The sequence below is a fragment of the Aulostomus chinensis genome, chromosome 4 (assembly GCF_037954235.1).
Source record: "Aulostomus chinensis isolate RoL2024-O1b breed Wild chromosome 4, RoL_Achi_v1.0, whole genome shotgun sequence".
Taxonomy (NCBI): domain Eukaryota; kingdom Metazoa; phylum Chordata; class Actinopteri; order Syngnathiformes; family Aulostomidae; genus Aulostomus; species Aulostomus chinensis.
This window is the reverse complement of record NC_141323.1, coordinates 1,574,957-1,598,310: the sequence shown is the minus strand read 5'-3', so window position 1 is coordinate 1,598,310 and position 23,354 is coordinate 1,574,957. Positions and strand designations below refer to the sequence as shown.

The 23,354-nt window shown below is 40.2% G+C and overlaps 1 protein-coding gene across 8 annotated transcripts in view; it reads right to left on the bottom strand.

Moving 5' to 3' along the window:
• Positions 1-23,354, bottom strand: part of nav3 (neuron navigator 3) — a 198,400-nt gene that overhangs the window by 31,012 nt on the left and 144,034 nt on the right. For 6 of the 8 annotated variants that reach the window (XM_086200982.1, XM_086200974.1, XM_086200975.1 and 3 more), the window contains exons 13-16: positions 5,212-5,335; positions 3,671-3,974; positions 2,069-2,801; positions 290-715 (exon numbers count right to left, since the gene is read on the bottom strand). In XM_086200982.1, coding sequence (XP_086057108.1) covers positions 290-715; positions 2,069-2,801; positions 3,671-3,974; positions 5,212-5,335 — 1,587 coding nt within the window. The remainder of the gene's footprint in view (positions 1-289; positions 716-2,068; positions 2,802-3,670; positions 3,975-5,211; positions 5,336-23,354) is intronic. The other 2 variants (XM_086200980.1, XM_086200981.1) reach the window with 1 other exon arrangement.

The following is a 23,354-nucleotide window of genomic DNA, read 5'->3' as shown; positions in this document are numbered from 1 at the left end:
TACATTTATGCTTATAAGTGACAAGGGCAAAGCAACTGATATAAATTGATCAAAAATTTCCAATTTATCAAGTTAATTCCCATATATTCCCATTAATTCCCATGAAAAGTTTCCAATTTAAAATATTCACACAACTTTACAAACTCTTTTGATAATCTTTATCATACTATTTTTAAGGGTTCTTCTGCATTATAATTTATGTATTTCAGCGTAGGGAGATGCATACTGTTTGTGGTCTCACATGAAACAATGAATACGATTCAGCCCAATCGTATTCCCTGTTACTCACCCCTCAGACAGGGTGGACTTGACACTGCCTGTTCGCGTAACCTTAGGCCCGTGGTGGCCCAACGGCAGATCAATGGACTCAGAGCTTGTGTGCAGACTGGTCATGCTTTGGCAGCTCAGTGTGTCCTTGCTGCCAGCTGATGAGCTACAGGCAGGCCAGGGGCGAGCGTTGGAAGGCAGGGAGAGGCCAGAGGCCGGGCTGGAGGCCAGGGAATCAGTGCACAGGTCTGGAGTTTTACCGTACAGTGGGCTGCTACCACCGCTCAGGCCACTGGCGCTGCCCAGACTCCCTGTGCCAGAGGAGGGTGAGTCCAAACTGGCCTGCCTCGCCAGCGTGCCGTGGGGGCTGCCCAGCACTGAAGGGCACTTGCCAGAGTCAGGCGTGCCCGGAGAGCTGGCCTTGCTGCTGGCTTTGGCACCAAACAATCTGGGGGTAGAGAGGTGGGTGCAAAGTACTGAGCATCTGCAGGATTGTTAATGGAAAACGAAGGACTTTTGGTTTTACTTTTTTTAAAACTTTTTTTACATTGTAGTTGTCTTATATTATCTTGTCGTATTGGTCATTGGTCACCAACATCCATATACACTCACTCCAACGAAGAAAGCTAACTAAAACATCCACGTCTTTACTGTGACACCAGTTTTGACTGCAGATGAGTGCACTTCCCAACACATTCACCATCCCTAGTAAAAGTCTACCTCATTTCAGCTGGGACCTCTCAGTAATTTGCAATGACACATCTGCTTTCACAGCTTTGCCGGTTTCAACCCTTTGACTTTAAATAACCCAATCTGTTAGGCCACTCAACCCTGTTTGCCTCCCACATATGCGCCGACAGCCTGTATCTCAGCTTGCGCCTGTCCCAGGCTGTCATCACAATCACACAAAATATAAAGGTGATGCTCTCTTGAGAGAGAGCGAGAGCGAGAGTGAGAGAGAGATCCAGACAGAGAGAGAGAGAGAGAGAGAGAAAGAGTGAGAGAGAGAGAGAGAGAAAGAGTGAGAGAGAGAGAGCGAGAGAGAGAGACAGACAGACAGACAGAGAGAGACAGAGAGGGGAAAAATGCTTAAAGACATGCAGATGAAACAAGTCGGCTTGACAGATTGGATGGGACGGATGTTTGGACACGCCTGCCGAATGCATGCTTCTCCCGAGCTGGAGATTGGCGTGCTGAGAAACTTCTGTCTCCTGTCTCTTCTGATCAAAACTGCTAAACTGGATTTGTCGGACCTGAATGAAGAGCCACCAGACCTTTCTCTTCAGGGTAAAGATACATTTTATCTGTGGGGGTTTATCATCTACACCATGTAACTGTCTGTTTAATGGCCTACCCTCAGCTGTGCAGTTGAGTAAACTAATTCAGTTCATTTTCCAAGAAGGCTTTGCAAAAAGGAATTAATTATCATGTATCTTATATGCACTCAGAGGTATCCAAATTGATAAAGGTATTGATAAAGATTCCATTATTTTTGTGATGGGAAAACATCGAGACATCTTTATTAAATCCCTCTATCTGTTACAGGAAGAGGACCTCATGTGGAAAACATTGCTGACTCCCACAGAAATCTGTTAATCAACATGAATATAAACACACTAAAATGAGGATTCTGACATCTACTGTATATGTCAAGGTCACCAGATTCACCTTTTAAAATATAAAGAAAACTAACCATCACATGGGCTAAAAATTAACATGGTGAAATGCTTGGTTCATGTGGAAGCATGCTTGTGACAGACAAAGACAGAATGAGATAAGTAAATGTGTTTGTGTGTCTGACCTGCGGAAGGTAGGAGACGCAATATCAGGGTACTTTGAGCCTGGCTGCCTTAGGCCTGACTGGCCTGTTGAAGTGGAGGTGGGGCTAGACTTGGGGGAAGTGGATAATCCTGCTACTGTGTCTTGGTCGGTCACTGTCACTTTCTCCTTGTCTGTCTGGTTGATGTTGATGGGACTCGAGCGGTCTGAGCCCACTTTCCCTGCGTCCCTGCGTTTGGCTCCAGCTGAAGACGCTGCCCCTCCACTTACGGACTTTCCACTAACGTTCGAGTCGATGCTGCTTGAGCTGGAGCGGTGCCCACTTCGCCCTGCCGCCACTCCACTGGAGGATTTAGCTGGTCTTGGTAGAGAGCGGTACTGCAGGGGCACCTTTGAGCCACCACAGCCCAGCAGGATGCCGTCATCCTGTGGCTGTGAGCCATCCAGGCTGGTTTTACGCACACCACTGATGCCTGTGCTTTTGCCAAGCGCAGCAGAAGATTTAGGTGCCTTGCCCAAAGTAGCTGAGCCACTGGCGAGTGTTGCACCACTTGAGGTGATTAAGGTACCAGTGGGACCAGGGATCTTCTTGTACCCAAAAGAGCCTGTGGTGGGTGGACGTCCAATGCCAGAGGGAGGTTTCTTGCCTTCGTCTCCACTGCTCTTCCCGGCATCTGAGGGTGAGCGCTGGATGCCGGCTGAGCTCTTTGAAGGTGCCTTGCCTTTCTCAGAAGCCTTGGCATCATCAGTTTTACCTAGCAGTTGCATAAAAACGAATTTGTATGAAGGTACTTATTTTTTTTCACTTGCAGTGGCAAAAAGGCAAAAAAAAAAAAGAAGCAAGATAAATGTAGTGCAAACTCTGGCTAACAGCCAGACAATTTTTTTCTGATAGCTCAGCTGCATTAAAAACCAATACTTATTAGCAACATAGTTGATAAACATGCTGAGTGGATAGAAAACTTGAGACGGACTGAAAAGTCTCCAAACAGATATCGTTCATCAAATTATATTAAAGCCGAAGCTATTTTCCATCTCAATTACATTCTTCCATGTTAACTCTTGTCTTGAATATGAAACTTATTAATAATAGGTCATGTTAATGGAATGTAATCAATTTTTCAAGTTATAAAAGAAGAATGCGATCAAAAAGCTTATGAAATACTTAAAAACCACACAGTCTAAAATATAATTACAACTTCAACTGTTGTTGTTAGCATGGACTTTTTGTTAAATTTGTTTCTAAGTTGTAGTTTACTCACCTTAAAACAAGGAAGCGATGTAAGGTAATAGTGGTTGTTTACAATTAGTCAAATAGAACACTTGGAATTGTTTTAATCAAACAAAAGCTTTACTGTATAAGGACATGATGAGTGCACATGTATCTGTTGAAATAATGAGCAAACTAACTTTAGGACAGACAAAACAGATCTGTACAATCTGACAAGATATGACTCATACATCAGCATGTTCAAATTCAAACATTAGCAACAAAATATAAGTTCTATAGTGGCAACAGCGTTATCTGTTGTTTCAAGTGTTCAATACAGGATACTGGGGCATAACATTTGTTGATGTCTGACATAGCTTTGGTTGAAGGTAAAAACAATGTTAAATGTCCTACCAGGTGTTTTGAGGGAGACGGAAGAACCCTTGGTCCTGGGTGGCGTGATGCCCACCTGCGCTGTCATGCCTCTTCTCAGAGAACCAGTCTGGGACATCTGGGCCAGCGAGGTGGCCTTCTGACCAGCATCCTCATACTGGCCTTGGGATTGGGAGGAAGACGAGGAAGGTTTCCAGCGAGAAGAGCTGCTGCTGGGGTCCATGCTTGAATCTAGCTCCTCCTCAACCTTCTTCAGGTCCTCAGCTCCAGCCCAGCTGCTGCTCACATCTTGCTCAGCATGCTTGGACTTGCTTCCTCTCTGGGACTAGATGTGGAGGAAATGGATGACCAAAGAAGCAGACAGAGATTCATCAAGAGCACAGTAAAATAATTATGAAATCTTGGTAGGAATTTTTCCAGCAAATCATCTCTATTTTTGCCTCAAAGCTCCAATTTTGTGCCACTGCAGGACCATGTAACTAAATTACATCACATACAAATATCCAACATGCATGCATTATAAATATGGTATGTCATTTGAATTATTCACATCACACTGAAAATAACTGAATCCTGCCTTGAAATTCAAGAACTATTTGATCAGGTTCAGTCAGACGAAAGACATATAAGTCTATGTGCAAACAGAGCAGCAGGGTGTGTGCCTATCTATGAAGTCGTAGGTATGTTTGGATGGATTGGATCTTCTCTTTTGGGCCGCGCCCACATAAACACATTTGCCCAGAACAGTGCTAACTACCCTTCCTTAACAGATGGCCAGTCTCCCTAGCAACATCAGAGTCTCTTAAGATCTCAGTCTGTTGAGTATTTCATGCAGGGCCAAAGATACTTGGCAGAATACATTAAAAGTCTCTGAGGGGGGCCGAGCAGTGGCCTTGAGTCCATAGCTAATTCCCTTAGCTGTGATGTCAGAGCTTGCACACAGATGGGCCAACATGCTTGTTACTCAGCATCTGAAGAGGGAATCTTGTCAGATCTGATTTTAAGAGAACAATGAAGCAACTTTCAATACTAATTTTATGCTTTAGGAAAGTTGATGCTTAACATTTTTATAAAATCAACTCTAACAACACCAACACCAACATTATTTTGAACAGGACAGCACAAATTAATTTTTTTTACGCAATAATCACAGTTTTTCATCAAAAAAATAGCATAACTCCAATGTATTTGTGCATCCTTCTAGCTTCATATTTAGCAGTTCTGACATGAAGATGACAAGCTGCAGCCTGGCCGGATAACCAGCTTAACTACATCCTGTCATCGTGTGGAAGCCTCCTGGTATTGCGTGTAGCATGAAATCATACTGTGGCTGCAAAGCATGGAGAAAAAGATGTCTCCCTTCTTTGTAAAACTGCTGAATTAGCTGCTCAACAAGCGTTAGCTGTTGTATATTAAAGCATTAACCACAAGTAATCAAGGAGGAAATCAGCCAAGACTGGCATTATATACCTGATAGCTTTAAAGTAAATGCTAGAAAATATGTGTCCAATTTAAAGGGAAGGAGGAATCTGTCAAGACTTAACCAGTTCCTGTGTCCTCACCTGTACTCCTTTGCTTTTTCGAGATGAACTGACAGCGGAGTAGGTAGGTGTGTTCAGATCATCAGTGCTGATGTTGTCCAGGGTGTCGCTCAGGCCACTGCTCACCGAGCTGCTGTCGTCCCAGCTGAAGGAGAGGACGAGATGAGGAAGAATTGGGTGAGTGAGCCTGAGAATGACAGTGAAGAAACATTACTATTCAAACGAACAAATAAACATAAAAAACCCACGAACAAAACACACTCTAGTATTGATTGCCCAACTGTCCACAAGACCAGCTGACTTGAAGCTGCTCGATTAGCTTCATCCATGCTCCTTGGCTTTTATCTTTTTTGACAAGAAATGACTATCACATGCCACAAGCAAAGGAATTAAAGCTTTTCATTTGTATAGCAATTCCTATTGACAGCTGACAGGCACCGGAAGTAATGAGGGTTTATGATCAGACAACCATCATTTCTAAGCACACACACACAGTTTAATTACTGCATAATTACAACTCCTGCAATATATTTCTGTAATCAGCTAACTAATTTCTGCCATCAGCCACAATAAATCAATTTTAATAATAATAATAGATGAGCCTCTTGGCCTCCATTGTCTTCTCTCTCTCTCTCTCTCTCTCTCTCTTGCTCCCTCTCTCTAATACACACTGTGTGTAACACACACACACCACACGCACACACACACACACGCACACACACACACACACACACACACACACACACACACACACACACACACACACACACACACACACACACACAAACATACATCCAGAATGACAGTTAGTTAGCACCCCAACTGTAACGACACAAAGCATCTGTCTTCTTACAAATTCTTACAATGTTTGTTTGGCCTTGTTTAAATTTTTAAATTTTCAGACAGAAAATAATAATCCTGGACATGCTTTGTGTGACTAAAATTCTGAGCCCCCTGAAATGTAAATGGCTGTCTGTCGATGTGGGTTAAAGTCGGCAGTTGTGGGCAAGGTAACATTAATGTTTGTGTGTGTTTGAGTGTGTGTGAGACCCCAGACTTAATTCCATATGATTTTGCAGCTATTTGTTTGCTTGTCTGCCGATGAGGGAAGGACACAAAACCTACAGTTTCAGATTTGGCGCAGGGGTGCGACATGGTCTGAGAAGCAAAAAAACTATTAAATCTTAAAGAATATCGAAATCACAAGGAAGGTCCAGAATTCTGTTTCACTCTTTTTTTAAACATTAACAGATGTTTTTTCCTTGTGATTTCTCAGGAAATAACAGATGCATACAGAAGGAATTCCCATTAATAGTTCATCTTGATAAGATTTAAAGTTTGATTATTGGCTTTGCCAGAGATCCAACAAAAAATAACCTGTGGTGGGTTTATACAAAAATACAAACAATAGTACTGATCACAAAACCAGACGCTGATGGCCACAGTAGCAAATATTTGTAATTGTAAATGCAATTTTATGGTATGACCCACAAAATTTAGCAACAGACCCAGGGCGTCTTTGCTCTGATGTAAACTTTCAGTCACACTGATACTGAGCACCCCCTGCCTTTAATATGATGAAGAAAGAAAGAAACTGAGACAACTTCCAGAAGCTAATTACACTTTCTCAACAAGTCAATTCAGACTTGCCATCTATAATTCAACAGAGACTAAGATGAAACCCGAAGGCAGGCTGAAAATGAGAGGATAATGGTTCATTTATAAAAGGCTGACAAAGAAGAAAAGAAAGGAATTGCAGATGTGGAGCTGTCCGGGGAAGATAATGGTGGTATTGATTTTCTAATGTTTGTTCAAAAAATCATTCAAAATCAAAGTTAAACGCATGCACAACATGCTGTTCAAAACCTTCAGTTCATCATTTTACTGTAACCACATTGTTAATAGTTGTAAAACCTTTATCTGCAGTTGTCTATACACAATATATTCACCTGTAAGAGATAAGTAATGGGTGTGATGCAGAGCAGACACCATGCAGCCCACTTGGCCACTGATGCAGAATGAAACTCATTTACTCTCATGACAGATTAAGAATTGGCAACATTTATTTTCACAGGCAAAATCTGAGCAGCTCCTTGATTTATGGCAGCACGAACGTACAGGTCAGGATGGATCATTATAGATGTATGAATCATGTGCTGGAGGTGGATGGGGCTCTTTGTATCTTCTTCAGTCAGTTTCTGTAACCATCCTTAAACAATTAAAGCAAGCGGCATACCAGTAGTTGGTAAATACCCAATACATTGTCCTGAAAGAATACATAAAAAGTAAGACAATATAAATTTTAATTAAGACATTATTACAATTTTTTTTGAAAGTACTGCAAATGGGAATCAAATCAGCAGTTCAAAGCTTCAATATACTGAGCTGATTCTTTACCAAGGCAGCTATTAGCCAACGGAACACATGGATGATTTGATGATTTTAGCTATTTTGTTGTTGTTTTGTTGTATCATTCTGATGTCAGATTGATCTGCGTCAAGCTCCTTGAAATGAGCATCTTCCACCAGTGTTCAGTCAAACTTTGGAGATCTTAGTCAGTTTGTGGGTGACTAAAAGCAAAAACAAACAAACAACAACAACAAAACCCCCCGAAGCGACTGTTATTAAAAACACCATTGCCTGTTTCTAACCTTACCATAATGAGTCAATCTGAGATTTTACTTGGCTTCACATCAAAACCATCATTTACGAGTCTTAGTGATGGATTTTTACACTACAGAGTAGTGTTGTTAAAAAAAAAACCCAGTTCAGAAACATGTATTTTATCTTGCCCTCTGATCTTCACTTAAGCTCGTCTTCACTGATACTGAGTCAGCTACAATGTGACCCACACAGACGGCAATCCAGAGATATGCGTCCTGGTAAGGGCAGTTGGTGCTGGGTGTGGTTTTTCAATTCAGGTGGTGATGCGGTGTGACAAGGTCACCTTAGCAGGCTGATGTAAAGTTACTCCTCTGCTCAGTTCTGCTTGTCAAAGCCTCAGAAATCATAGCAGAGGTGACGTGCACTCTGGCACTTCCTCTGAGACCAGCTGTCAGTGTCTGATTGACAACAGGGGCTGATAAAGGCAAATTTAGCACTAAAAAAAATAATCCTGCCAAACTGACTTGGTTTCTCCAAACCATCAAATTCTCAGAGAAATATGGACAGTGATCTAACTCAGATGGCCAATATGACTGCCGAGTGCTCATCATGCTGAGTTGTACACCTGAAATATCATTCAAACTACATAAAGTAAGAAAATATGCTTTTATTCATTTCAATAAAATGAATTGCTACACATTTACTTGGGTAGATTCGACAAAGGGGAAATGTAAAAAGGGCCATGAAAAACTCTTAACACTAATGTACAAAACCGAGGCAGGTGGCTGTGGAGGAGCTCAGTGACTTCCCATTCTTATCTAAACATGAGAATAGTTTCACACTGTTTCCCCTGACTGCAAAATATCAGTCTTGCCTCCAAGGGTGGTCTCCTTAACACAATGCTGAAAATCTTCTTTGTGGAGAATTTGTCTTAATACGATTAATTAAAGTCTACAATTTCTTGTGTAATTTTAGCTTCATGAGCATAATAAATTGTGAAGTGAATGGTTCTTCGAGGCTAATCTCAGTAAAGATGTCCTTTGGCTTGTGCGCTTTCTCCTGTCAATGTAATTCCATAAGCTAATTTATGTTAATCAGCAAACCCAGCTACTGTCATGGAAGACAGAGAAAAGCCAAACTTATTTGCTCAAGGAACTGCAAACAATGGACAGATATTCCAAAAAGCTCACATTGACACATATCATACGACATCAAACCGAAGCTCTGGAGCAAGGCCAGTGAAGTATTATTAAGTATTCTTTATTTGGTTTTGGTTTAATAACATTCTAATAAAATTTAGAGACATCTTCAGATTTTGTCAAGGATATAAAGAACATATCTGGGACTTGGGTTTATATGAATCAATACAAATGCTTCAACACACAGAACATTTAAACTCATATGAATAAATTATGAAATGGGGTATTAATGAGTCCTAAAATCAGAAAGTTCTCAATTTCAAAATCACCGTAAATTTGAATGGAATTTAAGGTAAGGGAAGTGGATAACACAAACTTAAGTTATTCTTATGTTTTGTCCTACAGAATAATATAGATCCTTTTATACAACATTTTAGTGTATTCATGGCATGATGTTAGCTTGTAGGCATGGCATTTATGCTTCACAATCATAAAAGTGGTATTAGTTTGTGGAGATCATCTTGTTGTAAAAACACGCAATTCTCCAACTTGTTCTCCACAGAGCCTTTTTTGGCAGTGATCAAAAAAAATCTGATAGGCTTTTGGAAGAAATTAACAAACTGCAAAGAAAAAGAAGTGACATTTTAAAAGAGATTATCTGTAGAACATCTTCAAGGTGCGCAAATAATGATGTTGGAAGGATATCAAAAGAACACAACTGTTTTACGCCAGGGCTTTAAAGGCAAAAGAGTTGGGCTCAATGAAATGAGTTCCTCATTCTGTTCTGATGCACCAAGAGGGATATCTGTATGAAACTAGAGAAAGTGAGGTGATAGTTTGAGTCACGAGTATTGATCAAAATCCCTTGCAGTTAGGGAAGAGAAAATCCTCAATACAGCATCTGTACTCCAGCTGCTCCTTTGGAGCTGCTCGGGAAACACTAATAGATGGAAGTCTTTTGTCTGTGTGAATGGGAAGCTGCACTGCTGCCTACTTGCTTTGTAGTGTCACTTGACATAAAGGGTTGACAAAACAAAAATAAATTGCACTTGTCCTCCTGAGAGCCTACCCCACTGCACTGGGCTGAATATTTCATATTTCGACTCCCTGGATCAGTCATGATTGCTCTGACAGAACCGTGGCTAACCAAGCTCCTCCCATCAGACCGGCACGCTTTCAAATGCGCGTCACCACATCTGAGATGGAATGGACGAGCACAGGCAAACTCAATAACCCTACAGCGAGGGTGGGTGAGCAGAAACCTGTCATAACTTCTTTAATTAACAATGTAGCAACAATGTACAGAGCAGGTTGCTGGAGAGGCCGTTGGCTTCTCTCCTATGTTTCATACACAAGGCAGTGAAACGGGTAGATGGAGTCTACTACACTAAATTAATCTAAAATCACTATGATTATAATACATACTCTCCCTTTAGCAAGGCACCTAAGCCCAAAAGCTTGAGTAGAGCTACTCACAAGCTCATAGACATTGTACAGGGCTGCTCTCAGGTAGAAAAATTAAAGTAAACCTCAAAGTCTAAAAGCAAATGAGGATGGAAATTGTTATTTCATTCCAGATATAATTACTAATCCTTGATGCCTGCCTGCTGGGTTTTACCTTCACACTATGAATGCATTGGGTGAGTCCTCTCAACCATGCAAACATGATCTCATGCAATATTCAGTACACTAGTTATTTCAGCAACCAAAGAGAAGAAATGCATTAGCAGCACAAACAAAGGTGATTACAACTCATCAAGATGATGAATTAGATTATTGTGGTGGCGGTGGGTGGGGGTTGATAAACATTTGGGAGGAAAAACTGTTGCAAAGGTGGAATGTCTTCGGATGGGAGAACATACTTCCTCAGAAGCCCTCTTATATAACAACGCAGAGAACTATCTTATATATTTGTGCCATTCGCAGATGTGTTTGAATGCGAAGGAAACAAAAAAAGAAAAAAATAAGAATGAACATGAAGACAAATTTTTCTTTTTTTGTAAATGTCATACATTTGCTTCATGTCAGAAAATCAGCCTCTATTAAACACATGCAAACTTCCATGGCTTAATTGAAATTACATTACACACAAATAAGATAACAATCTTTTCCTAATTTCTAAAAACATTTGGAAAGGACATGTGATATGGTTTCTATTAACAGTACAGTTACTATTTCTGAACCTACATTTTTATTGGTATTTCTTTAGGAATTAACAACTCTTTTTTAAAACTTGAAGCCTATTTGAGGTTCTGCTGCTGTTGCTGTTCCGTTTACAGAAAAAGGAAGGATTCAAACTCATTGAGTGATACACAGCTGTCAACAAAAGCCCCCCCCCCCCATTTTAGGTATACAGTTGTACCTTTATTTTTGAGTGAGTATGAGAAACAAAATCAACATATAAATAAATATCTCTGTCACAATCCTGTTAAAACTTAAAATTAGACAGGCTAGACTTATTAACCAGCGCTATCGCACAATTTTCGATGGCATAGGTTTGTTTTTCAGGTTTAATATTTTTCATTGCTTATGGGTAATTTTCAAATTATGTTGTGTAACCTGTCAACTATAACAGCAATGGCTGTGTGGACTTTTAAATCATACATTTAAAATTATCGCCATGGTTATGGAAGGCCCTTAGGACCAAAGCAATAATTATCCAGGGTTATGAAAAATTAACTGAAAATGAAAGGCTGTCTGTCTAATTGAATTGAGAATCGCTGAAAAAACAGAAACAAATTCATTTTGATTCAAATATATGTTCCCAGGGTCTCATGAAACATTTCTGTAGAATTACATCTATTATCTATTGTCCCTCCCATTATTTGTAGCAACTAAAGTCCAATGAACTACACTTATTCTCAATAGACCATCATCGCTATACATTCTAGGGACCTCACTAATCCTTTTTACTAACCACTTTATATGCGGTGCAGTAAAATGGAGTATTTCCAGCAATCATTGTCAGTTCTATTATAAGTATGCTTGTTTCAAGTACAATATGAAGATGCCACTGACTGTACTCATAGCCAGCTGTTTAAAGGCACAACAAAGACGTCTTGTTTCAAACTGCCATGACGACGATCTGTCGCAAACAAAACTTTAAATGCACGGATGTTTCTGAACACCCAAGCACACACAAACATGCACAAATGCACGCACACACACACACACACACACACACCCCCCCACACACACACACTCACAAACCAGACCTCTGTAATGTAAATGGAAAGTATCATCCTCATTTGCCTGGAGCCTAATCCGAGTTAATGCCACTGAGCCCTTGCAATTACACTTTAGAAAAACCCAACAGATCCTCACAAATGACTTGACACGTCTTCTCGTGCCTTTTTATTAGCTGCCAAAGCTGGGTGATAGGCTCCAGTTTCTCCCTGGCTTTGAGGGAGTGCATAAAGAGCAAAACTATAATCTGTCCTTTCTGAACAAACCAGAGAGTCTGAATCAACACAAACACAAAGGAACATCAGTCAGCTTCCCAAAAGAAGTTGTGTGTGTGTGTCTGTGTGTGTGTGTGTGTCTGTGTGTGTGTGAGTGTGTGTCCGTGTGTGTGTGAGTGTGTGTCCGTGTGTGTGATGTAGCTTTTCTGTCAACTCACCTCTGATGGGATAAACGTTTCCTGTCTCCTGGTCACAGAAGTCTTACACTTTAGACTGTTGGTCTCACGACTCTGTCCTACACTAAGAAGGGCAAAAGCTCACCTTGCAGAGAAGCTAGAAGCTGTGAGTCAACTGGGAGTCCAGAGATGAAATGAGTAGATGGAGAAAGGAAGAAAGGACTACCTCACACTTTCACTGTCACCCCCCACTGCTGATACTGACTACCCCTCCCCTTTCCCCTCCTTTCCCAACCAAGATGGGCCTGTCAGCCCTTGGAGAGGCAATCAGACATGCCGTCAGCAGCGGGTTACCAAGGGTTAATTAAAGGAGGATGACAATGCAGAACTGAGCCAAATCAAGGAGGAAGCTGGGTGGGAGCAGCGCACTGACTCTGTCTCATCGCTGCCAAATGCCTCTGACTGGAAGTGATCTGATGCATAATATGTGAGGCTTGGAGATGTATGCCCGTCCAGCCGCGTGTTGGGACATTATTCATGACTCTCCTCTCTTAGTCACTCAGAGAGCCTAATGTCATGGAGTGCAGCCAGAAGAAAAGGATGGTGAGCTAACTTTAGCTTCCACCCTCTCAGCAGCCATCTTTTGTTGAATTGTGATGACACAGGACAGTCAGACTCCCCCAGATAACACCTCAAATTGCACAAAAATCACATATTCCGTTCACCACAAATCAAGCCATCCAAAGTTTATATTCAGTGTAAATGAGGCAGTCACTTGTTTACAAGTTGTTCAATCACAGGAAAAGGAAAGTTTTTTGCATGTTGAAAAAAAAATCCAATCTGACCTGTCACTAATCCAATCTAACTCAGGAAACTCAATTTGAAGAGAAGAACACAGTGACCTTGGAGAGACGTGCTGGATGCATCAGTTGCCAAGCAGAGACAGACAGCAGTACGTCAGGGCACTGGTAAAGACGTCCTGGGTTCTACTGCAATGCAGTCAAAGCTGACAACGAACTGTTATCCATTTAGCGGCGAGTTATTTTTTTTAGCAGGCTAATACAACCCAGTAGGAGGTTGTTCAAATCTATGGAAAAAGTGTTGGCAAAGATGAAAACAAACAGCCCATATTAAAAGCTTACAACCGCCTGTTGACTGAACTGCCAACCTCCTCTGGCCTAGAAGATGACTAATCCATATTTTTAGCTGCAAACCAAATACCATTTTGACACAGTGATCGTTCTGAATTTTTGTATCTTCTTCAATGATAGATGGGCATAGACTGCATAAAATATCTGAGCTACCTTTCCAGGGTTAAAAAGTGAAGATGTGGATTTGCTTTAAAACTGCATTCTTTCCCATGGCTAGCAAAGGGCAACTCTACTGATTGTTAAAGGAAGTTAATCAGCTTATTCTTTATTTATCACTTTATCAATTTATCTTAAATACAGCAAGTCAGTTGTGAAAATGATTGGAGTTGGAGTAAAATAGATGATTAAATCACAGTATGCTTTATGACCTGGCAACCTTTCGACTGGAAAGTCGCTACCATGTCTATGTCTCAGGTGCAAATAATGAGAAGGTGGCGGCCAAAAACTCCAGGATTTGAACAGGAGCCAACAATTCAGTTAAAGCACTAACAATGGTTGCGGAAAAACATAAACTGATTTTTAAAAATTGTTGAATTGACACGTATAATAAACTACAACAAACATGCGTGTCTTCAAGGATTATTCACCTAGACAATGAACTAAATGTGTGAATAATATCACAAGGACAGGTTTTTGTCGAAACAGGCTAATGATAAAACACACTCTGCATGGTGCTAGGACTTCCAAATGGATAGATGGGGTGGCAGACATTAGACAGTTGGCCAACCCTCTGCCTCGTCTTTCTGTAACAGATGACTTGGCAAACTGTTCCCCACCAAATCTTACATCATGGTGGAGAGATTTGGCACAGTGGTAGATGTTCCAAACCAGTCAGGCAAATCCAAACAAAATGATCAAATGATCATGGCGTGTGTCCAAAGATGAGGGACCACTTAACAGGATATCCTGTTATAAATATAATATGGATAATGCAAATACATGTAATAACAATGTTGTTTGAATCATCTCTGAACAAGCACAGGAACATCAACAATAATCAATTTCATATAGCTTCACAAATGTTGTTATTATACAACAACACTCATCGTTTAACAAGATTACATTTTCCTAATCCACAACAGAGTCAGGCTCCATGGCAGTAAAGTGAATTAGCAGTGATAGGAGCTTTGTCGATTCTTATCTTCACAAACTCATTAGGCCTGCCAAATGATGAATGGATTAATAGCCTGAGAAATCTTCAACCAAATGAATTGATAGAAGCCTTTGGTCCATTTATCCCAAAAATCTATCCTGCATCACCACTATGTCAGTCAGTGGCTAATGAATGAATGAATCCAGGCCATGGAGCAGTACAGAGAAATCCCTTTAGATTTCTGTCTTGTGCAGCTGAATTACTGTGTGTTCTGTAATTCAAAATGGTCCCAAACTTTAATAATTCTTTAGATTCTTTAAGTATCGCCCAAAAAGTGCAATTTGCCTCTTAAATCCTCACAGTCAAGTGTCTTGAACTAATTTACGGACTGTCTTGATTTGAGAAACCCCCAAAAAACGTAACCCCATATTTTTGCGAGAGGCTAATGAAAACTGACTGCTAACAACAGCAAAACTAAGGCAAGGGCCTGTACCAGAAGTTGTGTGGCTTGTTGTGTCAGGAAGGGTCTGATCCTCCTGAGGTTTTAGAGGGCATATCGACAGCACCGAGCACTTGAGGCCACATGTACCTTAAAGGTCAGCTGATCATCAATCATGACACTCAGATTTCTGGCAGAGTTTGTGGGCACGGGTTGATTTGAATCGAGCAGAGCACTGATCTGTGGTGGAACGGAGGAACAGGCTGGAAAGACAGTGAGCTCAGTTTTGGACAGATTTCTGTCGTCCATCTTTATCCAGTCACATGCTCCCCCACAAACACTTTGATTTGAGCTAAAAACATACTAAATACATCACTTTTGGTTATCTCACGCTGGTTTGGAATTGTTCAAATTCGTTTGTTTTTATTACTTTTTTGCGAGTTGATGATGGTCTTGAAAGGTTAAAAATGACTGCTTTTGTATAGTTTCGCTGTTTGTTGTCATTTACCAAGCTTCAAACTAAAACTTTGTGGTTGGCTTTTTCAGAGAAGGAGGAAAAATGACAATTTCGTCAGTTTAAGATTTCTGCTGTTGAGTTCTTAAAAGGCTAATTACACATATTGGGTAAAGTACCACTTGAAGTGTATAAGATATCCTTAAAATCATTGCAAGAACTTTAAGTGGCAATCTGATACAAGGTGAGGTTTTTTGAATCACCATCTACCGTGAATGGAATAACAAAGACAGCTTGTAATTTTAGTAATAATGAACTTAAAATACATTTTTTTTTATCAAGTTTGTCAATGAATTCTTTCCAAAGTAAACTCTTAGAAACACAAGCTCTTTATATCAGTCAGTGAAAGCCCATCTTTCTTCTCTGTAAATACTTGACATTTTAACTCAACAAACTTATATGATTAAAAGTTTTAAATTAGCAGAATTTTGGAACATAGTTCTAATACAGCACTACATCACAGCACAGTTAGGACCCATAGATCACCTTCCTACTCTGCTAAATAGCTTTTGCTCTATATTCTTTTCACTTGTGGAGAGCAGTTTCTCTTGAGTGCCTTTACAACTTTGGATACCATGGAAACCCACACCCCAGTGTGAGTCATCAATATGCCATCAGTTTTCCCGAGGAAACAAATGAAAGAGTAAATCTGACCTGGACCACATAAACACACAAGGTGACATACATTCTTCATGTATGACCTCTTTAGCACATGCAGTACCAGGTTGAGATATAAATGTCTTATAATAATCTTATGTCACTGTGTGTCACTTGTGTGAATCATAACTAGAATATCACTGTGTTTCCCATATATTCCTTCCATTCAGGAAGGCCTTTTATTGGCTCAGGGCTCAGTAGCACTGAGCTGGTGGCGATGATATATAAATAAATATATATATATATATATATATATATATATATATATATATATATATATATATATATATGTGTGTGTGTGTGTGTGTGTGTGTGTGTGTGTGTGTATGTGTGTGTGTATACAAAAATGTATATATATATATATATATATATATATATATATATATATATATTTGTTTTTGTTTTTGTTTTTGTTGAATGCATGTTTAAAAATACAGGCACCCCACAGCCACCAACTACATACATACAACTGCCAAAAACCATCAGTACTGGTATAACCATGCCTTTTTTCCATTCACATACATACTCATATACTCATACTCATTAATGCACAAATAATAATCATAATCTTTTTGGTTTGTCATTCATTCACGGTAGAACAGAGCAGAAGTAGCCAATGCATTCAGTTCACCAACTGGGTCACACTTGTCCATGCTTGTTCACAAGGGTAATGAATTTAAAGTATCACTTAAGCTAACATGTAAAAACCCATATGTAATAAATATAATGAAATTATGAAAGCCATAGGAGTACAAGCTAGAAAGAAAAAAATAGAAACATATAATAACATTTTGGCAGGTTAAATTTGATTAAAGACATCCACAGTGCCAAAATGTTCCTTCTCTAGATAGTGAAGACTGATAAATGCACTGATGACTATAGACACACAGCCCAGAAATGCCCTCAGTAACACATGATATCTACCCGCCTGGACTCCTCAGATTGGACAGATGGGGGTGAAGACAAGGCTGATCAGGTCACTTGTCATCTCAGAGTCCATACCTGCCATCTTCTCTTGCTTCTTTTTAAACCTTCTATTCTGTTCATTGGACTAATTTCCATGCAATCCCCAGCACAAACTGGTAATTTTCTGGGCATCATACTGGAATGTTGTTGTTCAAGGACCAGTGAGGGAAATGTAATATATTTTCTGAGTCAGACCTGGTGTTAGGTGACATTTATCTAACCAACAACATAAGTCATAGAACATGTTAAAATCTGAATGCCTCTGGTTTGCTGAGGTCAATGGAGTGCACTTCCATACATGTCTGAGTTATATAATGGTAAAATTAAGTAAAGTTGGTCACTTTGTTTACAGTATTTCCCTCATGTCTTAAACTGAATGTAGTAATAGGACAGTGGCGGATATGCTGCCTTTCTCTTTACCTGCCCCTGACTGATAAAACTGGAGTCATAGATTGTGTTGATTTTGGGCAAATCAAATTTCTTAAGGTGACTATTAGGTTTTGAAACAATACATGTGGACGTGTCAGGTCTGAAGGAATGATGGAAGGTTATCCATTTGAGGGTGGACCTCTTCTCTGGCAGGGTGATCTGGTTTGCTGGACTAACTCTAACAGTCTGAATAATTAAATGAATGAAAAATGAAGAGGATGTCTTATTATTTCATCACTGCCCATTCTTTAATAACTTGACTTCACTTAATGTAGTGGCTGCAGCAATTAATGAGGATATCAAGCTTCCCCAGGAGGAAATTATGGGAAATGTTCATATGAATGATAGACATAAACAGCATCTCTTAGAAATGAAGACAGCTGAATCAGTTGCAGAGAATAAGAACTGGGATGAAAACCAACTGAGGAAACTTTCCCTTGAGCTTCTCTGAATGAATGGATGGTTAATTACTATGTGCTTATGAGGGCTGCATTTTTTCTGTTTTTGAGAGGAAGGATGCACCTGCACAAAGGAGGACTCATGTTTGCCTAAACACACACACACACACACACACACACACACACACACACACACAAACACACATGCACACACGTACAAATGCAGACACGCACGCAAGAAAGCACCCACCAACACACACACACACAAACCAGACACAACTGGGCACTCAAATCGGTGATAAAACTTCTTGCAATTACCATCACAGTTTGCAGAGTACAGTGTGTGAGGCTCTGTGCTGTCTGTGGAGGTGGAAAGACTGGAAAAAGATAAATGTCTGGGAGACAGAAAGAGACTAGTGTCTGAAAAAAGGGGAAAGTGAAATGTGCAATTTCAGGTGAAATGTGATATCCCCTCTAAATATTGCCCCTGGCTGAAATGAACTATTCATGAACTTATTAACAACTCGTGTTGTCATTGGTGGGAAAAATTAATCTCCTGCCTGCTTACAGCAGCACTGATGAGCCATGCTGCCTTGCCATGATTGTCACTGCTCTGCAGAGTGACGGCCATGATACTGCTCCCTAACACACACATGCACACACATGCATAAAATGTAGCTAGAATACAAGCTCTGTTTTGTCAAGCGTGGACAGTGCAACATATATTCACGCACACCAACTTGTCTCCAATCCCCCAAAGCTTCAAGTAGCCCAAAAATGCAGAGCCAGCTGCTGCAGTCCAGCTCTCAAACACAAGGGTGAGAGAGGGGAGACGGCACCACACACCCTGGATGCTAAAAGCAAGGCCCTTTTACTTATTCATGTCTCGACTGAGAACAGGGAGGCTGTCGGTGTCAAAACGTTCTCCTCGGGCATCTTTTCTTGACAGTAGAGCAACGAGCATGCGCTCATCTATGTTGCATGACAGGAGGTTATTTTTAGAGAGAGGCTTTTAACCAAGACTGAATTCACTATTGGTTTCAAAGTGAACTGATAAAACTATTGATCCAAGCTTTTGCTCCTCAGCTCCTTGGGGGAGATAATCAGTTAGCAGCACCTCAAAATTCCTCTATTCTTCTTCGATTCAGTCTTTGTTCAGTTGTTTTACGATCATTTAATACAAATTGATTTTTAATAGCTGTATGTGCTGGTCAAACGATGACAAAGACACAATGTAAAACCTGACTTGTCTTGCCTTTGTCCAGCAAGCTGATTCCAGATTGTACATCACTTCCTGTAACAATATTAAATCTTTATAACCATATTTCACTTTTCATGACAATGTTAAAAGGGCTTCACAAGAAACAAAACAAAGAGTGACATGGCAGATAAAACTGAGGCAACAAGGAATACAGAGCCCAGAGGAGAAGAGATATAAATATAAATAAGATGTTACTACATACATATGTATGAAAGGGTATTTACCATCAATTACTTCATTCTGAACTCCCAAATAATGTTTCAGAGATTGAGGCCAAAAAGTCTGTTTTTCTTATTTTTTTTAAACCATAATAACATCTCACCTGCTGCATTATCTCTCCCTCCATTACCACTTATACGACACAGTGGTTTGGTTCTAAACTGGTGAGAACACTCGCTGGTTTGGTTAACACAAACAAGGTTCAGAAAATCTGAACAGCACAAGTTCAAGAACCAAATCAATTTTGGTAGAAAAGGGGGTTCTGTGTGTCTGCCTTCAGTAGGCAAGGAATTTCAGTGTTGGGGGGGCTCTGAAAGCAATACATCTATCCCCTTGGTGACAAATCTTACCTGGGAGAGAACAACAGGGCTCCATTTGGAGATATTAGTGATTAAAGGGGCATATACTAGGCCAATGAAGATGATTAATAACTAGGAGAAGGCATTTCATGCCCTAAATGTGAGTAATAAAATGTTAAAATCAATGTGAGAGCTAACTGGGAGACAGTGTGTGGAGGCAAACACAAACACAGAGGTAATGTACTCAGAGCTTTTTGTCCCAGTAATGAGACAAGTAATAAGAATTTGTTATAGATCAGAGAACATTTTTCCAAGAAACAGGGCCAGAAACAGGGCAATCAGTTCAGTGTGACTTCAGCATCAACTTGCCAAATATAGGCCCACAATGTTCTGGCCACAAATGCTCTCAGTCACCTGCTGGCCATGAGTCTGCATCTGATGAGTCATTTAGAATAATGTCCTTGGAGGCTCTGTTGGTTTTGGTTAAAGCTGTGATGGGTTGCAGGCAGGGGAGTTGTTATGGACGTAAAAAGACTGTGAAGCATAATGAGCCTCATGGGAGCTAAGTTGACGTACATACACTTCTTCCTTCTACTACTGCCAATGTGGCAGGAGAGCTGGAGAGAGAGGGATGTGTATTTGTGTATGTGGATATGTGATAAAGTTTGTTTATGTTAGTGTGTACGAGTCTTGTTTTTGTGTGTGTGAGTGTGTGTGTGTGTGTGTATTGCTCATAAACCCAAGAGGAAACCCAAGGATGGTAGAAGGGCGACAACTCTGAAAATTTCGTAATGCTTGCTAATTTGTCCCTTTACTGATAAAACAATTATGCTTTGTTAAGAAATATATATTTCCAAACTACACTTCAAATAATGTTGTGATTTGTGATTTGGAAACAGCTAGGTTATTCAATATTTTGCCTATAATCTATTTCCTGTAACAGTAATTTTCAGTGCTACCTGACAGTTGGGGCGGAAAATGCACCACCCTCCAATTCCAGATAGCTTACACTTAATATAAAGGCTCAATCCAATAATTCCTTGCTTGTATGTATGCTTCCTGGACTGCTAGTATGTGCAATTGGGGATTTGAGAAGTTCTTCAAAGTCAGGGAACAGATTGTATGAACTTGGGTCTTATCCGCTTCTCATTTCCTTTAAAGCCAGCAGGGCTATGAGGAAAAGAGGATGACTTCATTTGGGACAGAAGAAATAACCTATCATGGAAGATATATCCTGTCCTATGGAGGGAGCTAAAGCTGGTTGAAGGTATGAAGCCTGGTGGGCAGTGGCTTAGGAAATGAATTCACCCAGAGCTTTGTCATGTGCCAATTGGAAATGTCAGCTCAGCTTCTGGCAGTCACACATGTCAGAGTGAGGCTGTGGGAAGCAATAAAGCTATGTGCATCTAGGTTGGTGTGTTCAGTCATTTTCGTAGTTTTGAACAGGAAAATGCAGGAAGGAAGTAAAACAGTATTCCAGAGTTCTAAATCTGATCATATGTACCTGTAGGCATCTTAAAAAGGAAGCAGGCATCAATATTCCTTCATCACCCTTGAGGCTCAGAACATGAACACAGACTTAAGCTGTGAAAAACTGGTATTTTCTGGATTTATGTCAAGGCCAGGTAAGAGATACTCTGGGCAAAATATTCAATCCTGAGATAAAAGACATGCAGGGTGAAGCTGAGACTTGGCAAATGGAAGAGACAGTTCACAGGGTTCATATTTATTCTTATCCGATCTGTCTCTCTGCTTGAGTGTCAGCTCTGACAGGCAGATCAGTTTGAGACTGACAGGGGGCAGGTTAATCAGCTATTCTGAAACGGCGGTCAGGTCTTGCATGCTTTGACGCTTGGTCGATCACAGAAGACTGACTGGCCTCACTGGCTGTTGTGAGGATTGAGCTTCGGAGAAGGAGCACATAACTCAGAAGCAGCAAGATGGACTAGACTGTGAAACAACTGGATGATCTGGACGTGTAGCTGGCACCAGTCCATAGACACAGCAGGAAGAGAATATCCTCAGCATGTCTACAAGCTACGCTTCACTTTTAAAATGTGTCTGACGCACGTTTGCTTTTACTTCAATTGACGCCTTAAACTTACTTAAGTCTTCATGATAATCAAAACATCTTATCAAATAATGTTAATATACATTGTTTAAGACAGCTCTGTTTTTGTGACTGAGTAAACTTGGATTGCTTTCCGAGCTTCCTATTCCTCTAGTCACTGCCACTCATTAAATCTTGGCAGAAGTTGAAGTTGTTACACTGAAATGTCACTGCATCATTCGATTCCCAGCAGTCGTTGTGAGGACCTGTCACTGCAATCTCATAGCTTGGCAATTTTAAATCGATAAAGTGTCTCCTTTTCACCTCATTATGTTCCATATGTCCCTGTAGAACAGGGGTGCCCTGACTCACCTCCTAAGTGCCTGGACAAAGTTTCCATGGTCATGAGCAGACAATGTATTTACAAGATGAAATTAGGCTTTAATGAGGCTAAGATAAACTTACTGTCAACAAAATCAATTGATCAATTACCTTCCCCAATGCCAAAAATAAATTCTCCAAATCACAGACCAAGAACATGATCTATAACATGTCCAGGAGCTTCATACATTTCATATCCCTCAATGGACTCGCAAAATTTCATCAAACATTTCACAGATATATTGGCCTTTACATCAAATATAGGGATTAGAGATTGACAAAACGATCAAGTTGATTTCCGAAAGCTGAAAATTTTGTCTTTCCACCATTTCATATGGGCACTAGTTATTTCTTCATAACAGGCTCAGAAAAATAAAGCTTATAGCTTTATCCAGCCAATGGCCTTGAATAATCTTCAGGTTGCAGGAGCTACAGTTTGACCCAGAATGCCTCCAAAAGTCTGCCGTTGTTTGCATGTTAAGTTTCCTGAGGTAGCGTAAGATGAATGTCTCAGCAGGCAGTGATATCTTCTCAACTGGCTCTGAGAGGATGTACTGACAGTTTCCGCTTGGGTAAGTTAATATAGTTTCAGTCTTCCTGTCATTTTAATCATAACATTCCACTTTTTCTCATGCAGATGCATCACTGGCCATTAAGGATTTAACCTTGCAAGCATCCATCTGAATGCAGGTGAGAAAGAAGCCACTGAAGCTTATGCTGTTGAAATTGTGAGGTGGTCTGATGGGGAACATGAGCTAAATGCCTGTGGTCATAGGTGAAGTGTAAAATATAGACAATGTGTCCATGCACTCTCAAACATCTGACAAAAGTGTCATTAAACTATAAGTTGAAAAACGTCACTAAACCCAGGACCTGTACGATAACATTCTCCATCAACTGACCATTCAAGAGTCAGGAACAAATAAAAAAAATATAATAATAATTTTTTTACATATCTCCTAAAACACTGCTGTTTTAGGTTTCTCT